This window comes from Sciurus vulgaris (assembly GCF_902686455.1).
Source record: "Sciurus vulgaris genome assembly, chromosome: 3".
Lineage (NCBI taxonomy): Eukaryota > Metazoa > Chordata > Mammalia > Rodentia > Sciuridae > Sciurus > Sciurus vulgaris.
Window position 1 is genome coordinate 154,081,287 of NC_136463.1, and position 14,429 is coordinate 154,095,715.

Here is a 14,429-nt window from a genome sequence, read left to right on the forward strand (position 1 = left end):
AGGAATGAACACCAATGTGAACTATGGTCTTCAGTTAATAATAATGCATCAGGTAAATTGAAACTAATATATATCATCCTAGTGCAAGACGTTGATAATAGGTGAAATTCTAAGGGGTAGCCTAAAGAAACTCTTTTGCCCTAATTTTTCTATAAACCTACAACTGTTCCAAGAAATAGACTATTGATTAAATAAACAAAGTACTATGGAAGAACAATTAGGAACCTGTGCAAAAGTCCTTAGAAGGCAAAAGTGTAGCAATCCTTAAGGAACACTAGTGAGGTTAGAATAGAGACCACAAGCAGAAGAGTGAGTCAAGGTGAGGAGATGCAGAGGAGCCAGGTCACACCTGGGAGCCAAAATAACCTGAGAATAATGGGGAAGCAGGTGTTTGAAAGGTTTTAGACAGAGGAGTGTTTATATTGGTCTGGCTCTTTGCATTGATCTCACTGTTCTGTAGAGCATGGGTTGGAGGGGACAGGGTGGAAAACAAGGACAGTAAGGAGGATAGTGTTACAATAGCTCAGGTGAGAAATAATGGACTGGGGGAGGGGTGGCAGAGCTGCAGAAAAGCAGATGTATATGGAGTCCTCTATGGAGGGGTGGCTGATGCTGAGGCATGGATGAGGGAGAGTGGAAGAAATTAGTGACTTTGAGTCTAGTTCGAACAGCTGGGAGATTGACAATTTGGGAGCTCAAATCCTGGAAGGAAAATCAGAAGTGTGGAGTTGGACGTGTTAAGTTTGAGGTATCCAGCGTCACCTATGTAGAAATGTCATATAGGCAGCTGGATATGCAGCCTGGAGCTCAGAGGAGGATTGGGCTGGAGGAGTCAATCCTGGCCTACAGCACAGAAATGGCATTTACATCTGTGTGAATAACTAACTCTCAAAGGAGAAGGGGAGACAAAGAAAAGAGACAGAACCCAGGGCCCAGCCTTGAAACTTCCAGGACTTGGAAATAAGGTGGAGGAGGAAGAGGTCCTAGAAAGAGGATGGAGAAGTGACCAGTGAGGTAAAGGAAGAACTGGACACCTATGAAACCCCAGAGGTGAGTGGCTCAGGGAGGAAGTGACCTCACCTTGGGCCAGGGGAGGCATTGCTGGTATTTGTCACAGGAAGTACTGGGGCAGGGAACTGAGGCTTCAGATAGAGTGGCCCCTGAAAGGTGGCATTTGAGTAAAGATCAGAAGAAGGAAAGGATCTGAGCCATGTGGATTTCTGAGAAAGAGCTTTTCAGGAAGAGAGAACTGGAAGAGAGCAAAGACCTCCAGGTAGGAACATCCTGACCTTTTAAGAAACAGCAAGCAGTTCAGTGCTGCTGGGGTGAAATGATGGAGGCAAGAAATACAAGGAGATGATGCTGGGGAAAGAAAAGAACAGGTGGGACAATCCCTGGGCCAACACAGGCCTGGAGGAGTTCACAGTAAAGAAGCCATTGTCAAAGAGGGCACTGGGAGAGCATTTGCAAAGGTGTTACCTCAGGGGTGGGTAGCACTAGACTGCTTCAGTTCAGATTAGCAAGTCTTAAAAGCATGCTGAGGCCAATGCTGATGCATCGGATGTGGGAGAGTCAAACTGTTTCCAAGTAACTTAACTGTGTCCCAGAACATAGTTCAAGAATATTTAAAGAAATATAAAAATATTCAGTGCCTGACGAGGCAACTTTCACAATGGTTGGCACCCCATAAAAAACTACCAGGCAAGCCAACAAGAAAATATGACCACAAATGAGAAAAATCAATTAATAGCAACAGAAATAATGTAAGTGAATCTTTTCTCAAACATGTCCATTCTAGATCCAAATTAAATTCTCAGAGAAGAAAGAATCACAGGGCACTTTGGGGTTTGAACAGCTTCTATTCAGATGTCTCCACAAAGTGGAGAGTCCCTCGAGGAAGTTGTCATATCTGAGGTACACCCAGAGCTTGGAGCCGGAGATCCACAGGTGAAGGAAGTTCTGCACTCTTCTGAGCTCCAAGGGAAAGAACATAGCCGTTCATGATTCAAGGTCCTTAAATTTTGCTAGGAATAGAACTTATTCAACATTGATGACCTTGCAGAATATATTGTTGATATATGTGCTTGAAAGAATGGACATTTTTTTAAGCTGTCTGTTTTATCTCAACTCCCTAAGTAATGGGAACAAAGCCCTTAAAGCTGTTCCAGGAAACAGCCCCAAACAGAGAGTAAAAGAGTAAATTGAGCCAGATAGTGCTCAGACAGTAAGATTACCAGAAACTATTGACCAGAATTTACGCCCTGTTGTAAAACATTGTGAAACATGTTGTATGTTATCAGCCAACTCAGACCCCCTTTGGAATTTCTCGGCGGCTTTGTTCCCCTTTCATGTGCGACCCCTCCCGATGTGTGGTTTCTGCCTTTATAAACTTGTAAGATTTTCTGCTAGGGACTCGACTCCTTGACTCCTGCATGAGTCACAAGTTGGGTCGCAGCGCGCTGGAATAAAAGCCTCTTGTGGTTTGCATCAAGTGACGCCTCCTGCGGTTGATTGGGGTTGCGGTCGATCTGTGGGACAGAGTTGGGGTCTCCTTTTTGGGGGTCCTACATGCTCAAATCTGGCTTTAAAAAGGGCACGGGTGTTTCTGTTTTACAGACAATTTTGGACTACTTTTTGACTTATTTCATCTAGCAAACTTACCTTTAGATCTTCCATTGGTTTTGGAAAAATTATCATAGATTCCTTTTTATTGAGCGTGTATCATTTTGCTGATGGATTTGCCAGACATCAATTCCACAGGAACAAATAGAAGAACTTACCTCTTTGGTCTTCCTCAGCTCCTGTATTTGTAGGGTGTCACTTTCGTGTTGTTTCAAGAGCTCCTAAAAATAATTTTATTGGCTTTCTATATTCTTTTGGAGAATTAAGAACGCAATAGAGGACTCAGGAATGTAATATTTACTAAAGCTTACATATCAATATAATGATACACACATTATAAACAAATGATATGACATTTTGAAGTTAACTCATGAAAATCTTGAATTCGATGTTATCACATTGACAAATATTAAAATAAATTAGATTTTCACCAAAAGCTTTTAAGTTGTCATACAGATTTAACACTATTAAGAATTAATTTCTGCACAGATCAATCTTTATTTTTCAATGCATTCCTAGTCAAAATGCCAACAGGTTTTCTTGAACACTGAATTCTATATTGGCAAGCTAGTTCTAAAATGTATATGAAAATGCAAAGGATGGGAAAAAAAACCAAAATAATCTTGAAAAACATACTAAAGTTAGATGATTTTTACTATTTGGTTTTAAGCTATAGTAGATAAGACTATATTATGTTTGTGGGCCTAAATGAAGACAAGTAGTCAAATGAACAGAAATGGAGAGTCTGACTCTGACCCCCAAAGACCCCAAGGCAACTCAATGTGAAAAAGAATGGTTTTTTTGTTTGCTTGTTTTAATATATTTTTAGTTTTTTTTTTTTTTTTTTTTTTTTGCAGTGCTGGGAATTGAACCCAGGGCTTTTTGCTTGCAAGGCAAGCACTCTACCAGCTGAGCTATCTCCCCAGCCCAGATTTTTTTAGTTATTGATGTATTTTTTTATTTTATTTATTTACTTATATGTGGTGCTGAGGGTTGAACCTAGGACCTCACCCATGCCAGGCAAAGCGCTCTACCACTACCACATCTCCAGCCCCAGGAATATTCAGTGCTGAAACAACTGAATATTCCTATGTAAAAAAGTGACCCACAGTCTCTACCTCACTCAAATTGTTCAAAATGGATCACAGAATCATAAAAGCTAAAATTATGAAGTTTCTAAAACATTAGAATATCTTTATGACATTGTAATAGGCAAAGATTTTATAGAGAAGTGGCAAACTTGAACCACAAAAGTTTTTTAAGTTCCACAGAGGAAACACATTTTTTGGTCAGACCTACCTATTGTAAATATCAGCTTCCAGTCTATGGTGTGACTTTATTTATTTTTTTTTCCCAAGTCACATTAGGTCACTTTGTGGAGACATCTGAAGAGAAGGCACAAAATTGCCTTGTGGTTTTCTTCACTGAAAATTAAATTTGGATCTAGAATAGACACATTCTGGGGAATATTCATTTGTGTCACTTCTGGATCTCTTGAGTATTAAGTGATTTTTCTCATCATTTGTGGGCATATTTTCTTGTTTGTATGACTGATAATTTAACAGAAAAAGACTGACAATTTGCCTTTCATCAAAACTAAAAATGTCTACACATTAAATGATAACATTAACAAAATAAAAAGGCAAGTGACAATCTGGAAATCAATATTTGCAACATGTAGACTGATGAAGACTTTGTAACTACAATATATAGAGTACTCTATACATCAATAATAAAAAGATAATCCTAATTTTACCAAATGGCAAAGACCTAAAATTTTCACAAAAGAAAATATATGAATGCTATAATAAGCATATGAAAAATCGTTCAACATAATTAGTAATCAGGGAAACTAAAACCATAATGAAATACCACTTTGTCCCACTGGAATGACCAAAATTAAAAGATTGGTGATACTAATTGTTGAGGATATAGAGCAACCAGAATTTGCATTTTTGAGATTCAAAAGTAAAATCATATACTACTTTGGAAAATAGCTTATCAATTTCTTATAAAATTAATCCTAGAGCCTAGTAACAGTACTTCTAGGTATATATCCAAGAGAAATAAGAGCAACTGTCTCCAAAAGTGCTTATATGAGAATGTTTATAGAAACCTTATTTATAAAAGCCAATAAATGGATACAACCCAAATCTCCAAAAGCAGAAAATGGTAAACACAATTTGGAATATTTCTACAAAAAGGTACTCCTGTGCAATTAAAAAAAGGAAGAAATTATGGGTATGAAAAGCAAAGAGTTAAATTTCACAGATATTTTGTTGAGGGAGAAGAGACTATGCTCAAGAGAGCATAACTCCATGATTCCATTTATATAAAGTTTAAAAACTGGCAAAACTGATCTATGGTGGTAGAAATGAAAAGAGTAATTATGTAAGGACAGGTTTCGGGGAGATAGGACTTTAACTGGAACGGAACACAAGAGCGTTTTCTGGGTAGTGAAATGTTCCTGATCTTAAATTGAGTGTTGGTTATAGAAGTATATACACATATCAAAACTCATTAAATTGCACACTTAAGTCTGTGTGTTTTGCTAAGTATAAATTATATCTCAATGAGAGAGAGAGAGATATCCATTTATAGTCAGCATCACTACAGAAATAATAGGAAGAAGGAAGAAAGGATATGTGCAGATCAAATCTCTCTCCACAAAAGGGATGGCTACTTCTTATTCAGATGATTGAACCCTCCAGACCTCAACTATATGCGCTACAGAGCCTGACCCCATTATTGTTTTGCCCAATGATAACAGTGACTACCAGAATTGGACTTTTATTGATGAAATTAGTGGATTTTGGATCAGCATAATGGTTAGAAATGGATGCAAAAATGAAATATGCAAAATATCCTAAATATTGTAAAAACATTTTGCACAAAAATGGTACAAGAATATAACAAAGTCTGTAGTCTGTACCCTCAAGGATGGTGCCTAGGACTTGATCCCAGTTGGTCCTTGAAGGGTTATGGAAAATGATATTCCTACAATACAGGTCCCCAAGAAAAATAGAGGGACAGTGTGGCTTGGCAGGAGGGAGGGGAAATTGGCCAAACATTAAACCTCTCCCAGTGCGCCCTTTCCCAATAACGATGGGCCCTGAGGGGATAAAGCAAACTTCCATCCACTCCCAGGTTCATCTCCAGCATCTCCACCAAAAGTAAACTTTTACCCCTTCCCAACCCCAGTGCATCTCAAAGGAAGGAGGCAAATACTGAAATTCTGGGCCCTGGATTTTGACCTTCCCCCATAGCAAATTAGCCCTAAAGGGAGGCACAACAAATATTGAAACTCTGAGAAACAATGGATCCCAGAGAAAGAAAAGCAACGGGCAAGATTTGAGTATTCATCCCTTGGGATCTGGACTCCTATCTCCCCAGATAATGAGTTTCAACCTTTTTACAACTACCTTCCTAAGTTAAAGTTCTAATCTGTACAACTAGCCCCTGACTTTCCAAACTGCACATCTGCAGGCGCCAATGAAACTATAAAAACCCAGACTCCTTCTGTAACCCAGGGGCCAGCTCCACATCCAGAAAATGGGCCCTCCCATGCTTGATCCATGGACTTTGCTGCAGAATAAAGGAAAGCTAGCTGATCCCAGGTTTGCTTCCTGTCTCCTTATGGGCCATGAGCTTACAGTCCTGATCCTGCTAAGCAGGTACTCTGATTGTCTGTTGCAGACAATAAGGGGCGCAGAGTTCTGCTTCTGTGATGCATCATACCTGCCATTGGGAAACCTTCTGTGTACCCAGAGGTTTAGAGATCTGGGGGCATGAAATGTCGGGGCTACTTTCTGATGCATGTTGGCTTAGTAAATGTCTGTAAGTATGGTAAAATTTGGACTGAGATCTTCTTTCATTATTACCTGGTCTCAGTAGTAAGGTTTTATCAGTAGTAAAGTTTGGCTAGCAGGAGTAGTCAACTCTTAACTCCCTCCATCATGTAGCTACTCTATTTGTTGAGTCCTGTGGGACCAAATTTGTTTGGTTTGCAGCAGTGCCTCTTCTCTTCCATCACGAATGAGAAGGACATTCAGGGATGGTATTTTGGTAAAATTGGGAATTTCGGGTTCTGTATATTTAGCATTCAGTTATTTCTCATTACTCACAATTTTCACTTCAACAACCTGTGGCAAGACTCGTTAAAGGAAAGCAAGCCTATCAACCTACTTGCATATATTTCCAGGAAAGCTAGGCAAGGAGGAGGATTGGCCATCCAGACAAAAAGGTCACCTGATTATGAAGGCATGGCTGCTGCACCCAGACCACTCATGCAACCGCCAAGTACTCCCCTGACCTACCTCCTTCTCACTAACGAGGTTCTCAATGGAAGCACTGTAGGATTCAGTTAGTTTCCTCTTTTCTTCTTCTGACTCTAACTCGAACTTTTTTGTCATTTTATGTTCTGCAGAGGTGAGAGAAAAAGCACATCTGTGTGTAAATATGGAAAAATAAGCACAGAGAGAAACCTAGAATATTTGAAAATACAAGCAATTTCAGACTGGATCAAATCCCTGTTCTTTTAGTCTGGTGTTCCAACTCCAACCTGGAAATACCCCAGGGTGAGGTAATCATGGTGGTTGCCCTCAATCACATGAGCCATGTGAGATTTACTGTCACTATCTGTGGTTCTTGTGTGTGTGGTTTATTTTGGATGTGTTACTTATTATTTTATCCATTTCCTCTGCTGAAAAAACTACTGTGCTTTCTTGAATATTCTTGTCTTAAAGCTCTTAGCTTACCTGATTTTTTCCAGCAATATCATTCATTTTGTTCTAAAACCCGGGGGCAGAGGTTGGCTTACAATGTTTTCCTGGCCAGAAAAACCTGCCAGAAGAACACTAATACTAAATAGGTGGAAGGAGGGGAAGGGGCAAATACAAATTCCTTCTATGTGGCAATTTGGCTAGAGGGTTCCCTAAACTTACAGAGAAACCCTGGAATAAGATGCATGATGAGCAGCTAAATTCTAGTCTTTCAAAACTTAGCTGTGTGTTGTATGCATATCTAGAAGTCTGAAGGTGACCTTGGCTCAGACAGGAGCAGCTCCACATTGCAGCCCCAGCCTCAACTTTAGGGTCTTCATGCTTCCCCATAGAGGTCCAGAGTCCCCACCAGCATGTGAATGGTCCAAGGGAGTCTTTGCATTTAAATGAGTAATTTGGTTTAAACCAAATAAATGTAAGATAAGAGGAATAGGTTTGTAGACAGCCCACTCCTCCCTCAAATATTCCTGGAGGCCTGGGAAGTAGTCTTCACCAAACCCTCTCAATATTCTTCCATTAATGAAGAAGCTCGGTGGGGGTGGGAAGTGCAACTATGGAGCCAAGCTCTAGGTTATGTGTTGGACATATTCAAAATACCAATCAAACATGGTTCCCTTTGGGGGGACATGGGGATACAGAGATTCTTGCTATGATGAATTGTGTTATTTCTCCTACTCCCTCCCCCCAAATGAATATTTCAAGTTCTAATTCAAGAATTCCTGGAGCTTTGGGGTCACCGGTATTCAGATACAGAGTCTACATTCCTATTAGAGGTCACAACACTTGTTCAAGCCCATGATAGGCAAACTTGGAACCAGTGAGTTTTGGAAGGTACAAGCTTAGGTCCCTTAGTTCAGGTGTCTAAACTTCAAAAAGACCTTGCCCTTCTCATGACTTGGGTGATTTTGTTTGTTTGTTATTTGTTTTGTGGTGCTGGGGTTTAAACACATCCTAGGCAACTAACTATCACTGAGCTGCATACTCAACCCTTTTCATTTTATTTTGAGATAGGGTCTCACTAAATCGTGCAGGCCGGCTTCAAACTTGGACTTGTCCTCCTCCTTCCTCAGCCTCCGGGTTGCTGGGGTCACAGTGTGTGCCACCATGCCTGGTCATTTTTGTTTTCTTGATGACTATAGCAGTGCCATTCAGGAATCTGGCATGTGGCCCTCACCCTTGGTAAACCCAAGATCCCTCGAGTCAAGGCCAAGCCTCAGGCAGGTTTTGCTGTACCTGTCTTCCCAAAGCCCAACAGTTCTGTCATACTCACTCTGTTGCAGCAGGATCTTTTCCCGCTCCAGCTTCTCCTCCTTCTCCCATTCTGCTTTCCGCTTTAACCACTTTTCTTCTATTTCGTCATAAATGCTGTCCTGTGGAGGCACAAAGGCACCAGGAGGAAAAGAGCCCTGAGAAGGGAGACCTGGAGAGGCTGTCTGTGCACACTGCCCAAGCCCCGTGCAGCTTCCCTCACTGACAGGGCCCTCCATGGATGACAAAGGGAAAGTAAATTCCATCCTCATCCCACAGAGTCGTGGAACCCTAAAGGTCAAGGGAAAACCATGCACGCACAAGCAACCTTTGCCCTGCTGGAACTGGGCTTCCAGGTACTGGGAACAGGTAGGCTCTCCAGGTGGGAGAATCACATGTCAGCTCCTGCTGAATCATAAATCCCTCTTCAGTAGCACGTGAAGAAAGAAGGGAAATGCCTGGAGTTAATTTGTAGACTTAGAAAAAAAAAAAAAAGTGATGTTTTGCAGAAGACCCAGTTTGTTTTGAGGAAATCTTGGAACCCCCAAAGTGGAAGACCCAGGATCTGATTGCTGCTAGTAAGATCCCAGAAAGGAAAGCATGAGGATCCACACTGATCAAGGCCTCAGTGCTTTGTGGAGTTGCTGGGACCATGTTGATGGGTTCTCTCTCCTCATTTTCATGCTGGTGGTTAATGTGGTGGCCTTGGAGTTCATGTGGCCTGGAGAGACCCAGATTGAGGCAAGCACAGAGTAAATTTAGGAACCTGGAACAGCTCATCTGGTCATAAATCTGGTCAGGTTTTGGATATAAGCTGAACCTGAAACTGTCAGTAGCAAATAGAATTTCAGAGGTGGTGCTGGTATTTCATTTTTGGTAGGGTGAAATAGGCAAACCTGTCCTGGTTTGCCTGGGACTTCTTAAGTATTTGCAATAAAGTCTAGATCCCAGGAAACCCCTCCCATAATTAGCAATTAAATAGGGAGGAGGCTTGAGTCTGCTTCCCCTGTTCACTCCCCATCTCCGGAGGCCTTGTACTCTAACTCTGGACCTTCATCAAATTAGCCGATTAAGTGAATAGGTTATGCTCTGGGATGGCTACAGCGTTCCATGCTCAGCTTGTGTGGTGCAGTGTGACAGAGCCTTTTTAGATTACGATTTGGGCAAATCTATTAAAGGCCTTAAAAATATTCATCCCTTTTGACTCAGCACTGCCACAATCAAAGATGTTCAAAGTGATATTTTTTTGTTCATCAAGCAACTGGAAAAAACTCCAACGGTCAACATTTGGGAAATTGTGAGATAGATGCTATATCACTAGGATAATATCTAGTCATTAAAAAAAAGAGCAAAAAGTTTCTGCCTGATGAAAAGAGGGTAAAAACTGTACACAGATTGAATACATTTATGGATACAGATTTTTACAGAGGTCGTCTTTGGGTAGGAACACTTCTTTGATTGTTCCTGTTGTTGTTTACTTCCATTTTTCTTCAAAGGGAACAGCTTCTACTTGTATAACCACAAACATATTTGATGATAGGCCTCTTGACAGTCTAGGAGGCTGACTTGTCATGCATGGAACCATTGGGTTCACACTTCTTCCTGGGTGCAGTGAGTGCCACTTAGGTCCAAGGATGCGGGAGTCTCAGGACATGGTTTTCTGGGCAAGAGCTCTGGATTCATCTCAATGTTGCCAACCAGGAATAAGACTTGGTTCTCTCACTCCCATAAGCCACCAAGGAGCTCTTTCTCACCTGATACATATGAAACATATTCTTCAAATACTTGTACTCCTTTTCCATCTCCTCTGGACGAAGGAAAACAACAGGGTCATCATCACTCCTCTGACAGCACATTTTAAACTCAAATGTGAGCTCTGGAGCCCGACTCCCCACCCTCAACACCTCCCCCCAGCCGTGAAGCCTTTATGTGCCCCAGAAATTCCCCTAGAACCTTCAACACTCAAATGCTTGGGCCCCACCCTGCACCTGTGGAACTGGGGTTTCCGGGGACAAATTATTTGTTGACAAATAAGTTTCTTGTTAACAAAGTCTTTAACGGAATCCCAGGGGTTGAGCTACATCTGTGGGGAAAAAGGGAATAAAACCATCGCTTCTCTTTTAGGTAACATGTCCTAGTTTACCATGACTTTGAAAACAAAACATGTTCTCTTTAGAAAACTGGAAAATTCTGCAAAGTATAAATAAGATACCATCTTTTAAAAAATTAGGGAAAAAGAAAGGAAGAAGGCTGCAGCATTACTTCTTCCCTCTGTGCGGATTAGTCTGTGAACCCAGAATTCGGGACGCTACACATTTTACTCTTCCCCAGGACAGAGTAAACAGTGAGGTCAGATGGCCATTAAAACCCTTCTGCTTCATAAGGCTATACGATGGCGGTGTGTCAGGGAGAACTGGATGAAGCCCTATCATCTTTCAGGTCAGGAAACTTGCCAAACTGTACTAGTATCATATTTGTAGAATGTAGGAATATGTATTTTTTTCTTTTTTTAAAAATGTATTTTTGTAGTTGGAGATGGACAGAATGCGTTTATTTTATTTGTTTATTTTTATGTGGTGCTGAGGATTGAACCCAGTGCCTCACACATGCTAGGCTAGTGCTCTGCCACAGCCCCAGGGATATACTTTTAAAAGTGTTTTCACATTCTCATCAAACTCACAATGGTAGACATTTTGTCCTCAATTCCCAGATGGGGAACTGAAACTCAAGATGAAAGGACTCCCTCAGATCTTCCAGGAAAAGGAAAGACCTTGGTAGACATGGTCTTTCTTCTTTTCAGTCTCAAACTTGGTCACTCTCTCCCCCTTAGCTTCAGGAAGAAACCTCTGGTGCCTGGTCACTACCCACCCGTGGCCATGGGCGCCCCCGGCCCCACACCTACACTATCAGCCCTTGTTCCTTCACCCAGGCCCTGACAGTACCTAGTTTTCCCCGGGCAGCTGCCTTCTCTGCCTTCAGCACTTCTTTGTAGTTGTTCTCTAACTCACTGAGCTCTGCTTTGTGAGCCTTTCTGAGCTCCCTGTGGGATACAGAAAACCACAATCTTCAGTGAACAGAGCTGAGTCCCACCCTGACCTGATCCCCACCCGTCACCCACAGTGGGGGAAGCCCTTGCTTCCTGGAACATTCCCCTGCTTCTATATAGAGAGGGTTGAGAGATTTCCTGTTTTCTACAGTCACTGTTCTGAATGGAGCTGGCAGCAACCACAGACTATTGTACCTGAATAGTCAGCACAGTCTTTACTTACAGCTCACTTGGGAAACTGAGCTACATTAGTATCTAGGATAATTTCAGACCCCAAGCTCTTCCCAAGGGCCCTTCCAGGAGGCAGATGTTAGCAGTGTTTAAGACAAATGTTAAAATGAAAGTCTATATGAACTATCAAGCCATAAAAACGATAGAGGAAACTTAAATGAATATTGCTAAGTGAAAAAAGTTAATCTGTTGATTCTAAGGATATGACATTCTGGAAAAGGCAAAACTGTGGAGACAGTAAAAAAGATCAGTGGTCACCAGGGATTTGGGCAGGGGGAGGGAGGGACGAATGGGCAAGCACGATGGGCTTTTAAGACAGCTTAACTGTTCTGTATGACTCTGTAATGGCGGGTACATGGCGGGTACATGTCTTCACATGATTTTCCAAAGAAGTGAAGCCTGAACTCCGGATGGTGAGAAAGATGTGTCAAAGTAGATTCATTAATCGTGACAAATGTGCCATTCTGCAGGGGCCTTGGCAATGGGGAAAGCTGTGGTGGTGACACAGAGTGGGCACTCTCTACTCTTCTGCCAGTTTTGCTGTAAAGCTAAAACTGCTTAAAAAATGAAGTATATCAATAACCAAATAAAGAACCAAATACACACAAAAGATTATGACTCAACTAGATGTGCCATCTCTCCACCAGGATTTCTTCTTTTACGATTATAATTTGATAATTTATAATTGCTAACATTTATGGGGTGCCAAATGATGTTATGATTTATAATAATGGCATAGAATAATTAAATTGAGATACTCAACATACCCATCCTCTCACATACCTAACATCTTTTTGTGGTGAGAACATTTGAAATGTACTCTTTTGGCAATTTTAAAATGAACAACACCCTACTATTAATGAATAACCATGCCCTACAAAGGATCTTTAATAAACATAATTTCTCTGAGATTTTGTATCCTCTGGCCATCATGTCCTCATTCCCCTACCTCTCAGCCTCTGTAACACCATTCTACCTTCTGCTTTCTGTGAGTTCAATTATTTTAGATTCCAAACACAAGTGAGAACAGGTGGTATCTATCTTTCTGTGCCTGGCCTATTTCGCTTAGCATCATCTCCTCCAATTCTATCCACGTTGTCACAAATACAAATTTCTTCCTTTCTGAAGGTTGAATAGCATTCTATCATGTGGTATGGTAGTCGTGGTGGAGGTGGTGGTGGTGGTGGTGTGGTAGTGGTGTTGGAGGTGGTGGTGGTGGTGGTGGTGGTGGTGGTGGTGGTGTGTGTGTGTGTGTGTGTGTGTGTATGACATTTTCTCTATCCACTCATCTGTTGATGGACACTTAGATTGATTTCATAACTTGGCTATTGTGCATAGTAGTACAATAAACATGGGAGTGCAGGCAACCCTTAAACAAACGGATTTCAAATCATCAGGGTAGATATCCTGTAGTGGGATTGCTGGATCATATGGTAGTCCTAGTTTTAATTTTTTGAGAAACCTCCATACTGTTTTCCATAATGCCATCCCAATTTACATTATTCCCACAGGCTGCGTGAGAGGCTTTCCTTTCTCCACATTCTTGTATTTGTTATCCATTGTCTTTTTTTTTTCCTTAATTTATTTTTATTGTAAACAAATGGGATACATGTTGTTTCTGTTTGTACATGGAGTAACAGCATACCATTTGCATTATCATACATTTACATAGGGTAATGATGTTTGAATCATTCTGTTATTTTTTCCTTCCCCCCCACCCCTCCCACCCCTCTTTTCCCACTATACAGTCCCTCCTTCCTCCATTCTTGCCCCCCTCCCACCCCCCATAATGTGTCATCATCTGCTTATCAGTGAGATCATTCATCCTTTGGATTTTTGAGATTGGTTTATCTCACTTAGCATGATGTTCTCCAATTTCATCCATTTACCTGCAAATGCCATAATTTTATTATTCTTTATAGCTGAGTAATATTCCATTGTATATATATATACCACAGTTTCTTTATCCATTCATCAATTGAAGGACATCTAGGTTGGTTCCACAGTCTGGCTATTGTGAATTGAGCAGCTATGATGTGGCTGTATCTCTGAAGTATGCTGATTTTAAGTCCTTTGGTTATAGGCCGAGGAGTGGGATAGCTGCGTCAAATGGTGGGTCCATTCCAAGTTTTCTAAGGAATCTCTACACTGCTTTCCAGAGTGGCTGCACTAATTTGCATCCCCACCAGCAATATCCATCGTCTTTTTGATAATAGTCTTTTTGACAGGTGAGTGATATCTCATTGTTTTAATTTGCATTTTTCTGATGATTTAAGATATTGAGTTCCCCCTGACCCTCCATGTTCTTCTCAGCCACTTGTATATCTTCTTTTGAGAAATGTCAAACCAAATATGTTGTTGAATTTGGTTTGCTAGTATTTTGCTGAAGATTTTTGCATCTATGTTCATTAAGGATGTTGACCTTAATTTTCTTTTCTTGTCCTCATCTGTCTTTGATACCAGGGTAATACTGACCTTGTAAAAACAGTTTGGAACTACTC

General features: G+C 41.1%; 1 protein-coding gene and 1 long non-coding RNA gene across 3 annotated transcripts in view; one reads left to right on the forward strand and one right to left on the reverse strand.

Annotated features, from left to right (window-relative positions):
• FLACC1 (flagellum associated containing coiled-coil domains 1) overlaps positions 1-14,429 on the reverse strand; it is a 32,977-nt gene that overhangs the window by 2,404 nt on the left and 16,144 nt on the right. For both annotated transcript variants that reach the window (XM_079130687.1, XM_079130686.1), the window contains exons 7-11: positions 11,594-11,691; positions 10,406-10,458; positions 8,674-8,773; positions 6,939-7,042; positions 2,781-2,843 (exon numbers count right to left, since the gene is read on the reverse strand). In XM_079130687.1, the coding sequence (XP_078986813.1) occupies positions 2,781-2,843; positions 6,939-7,042; positions 8,674-8,773; positions 10,406-10,458; positions 11,594-11,691 (418 nt within the window). The remainder of the gene's footprint in view (positions 1-2,780; positions 2,844-6,938; positions 7,043-8,673; positions 8,774-10,405; positions 10,459-11,593; positions 11,692-14,429) is intronic.
• On the forward strand, positions 2,864-6,929 carry LOC306655927. Its single transcript, XR_013762354.1, has 3 exons — positions 2,864-3,450; positions 3,564-5,795; positions 5,840-6,929. It is a non-coding gene; the product is annotated as an uncharacterized lncRNA (long non-coding RNA).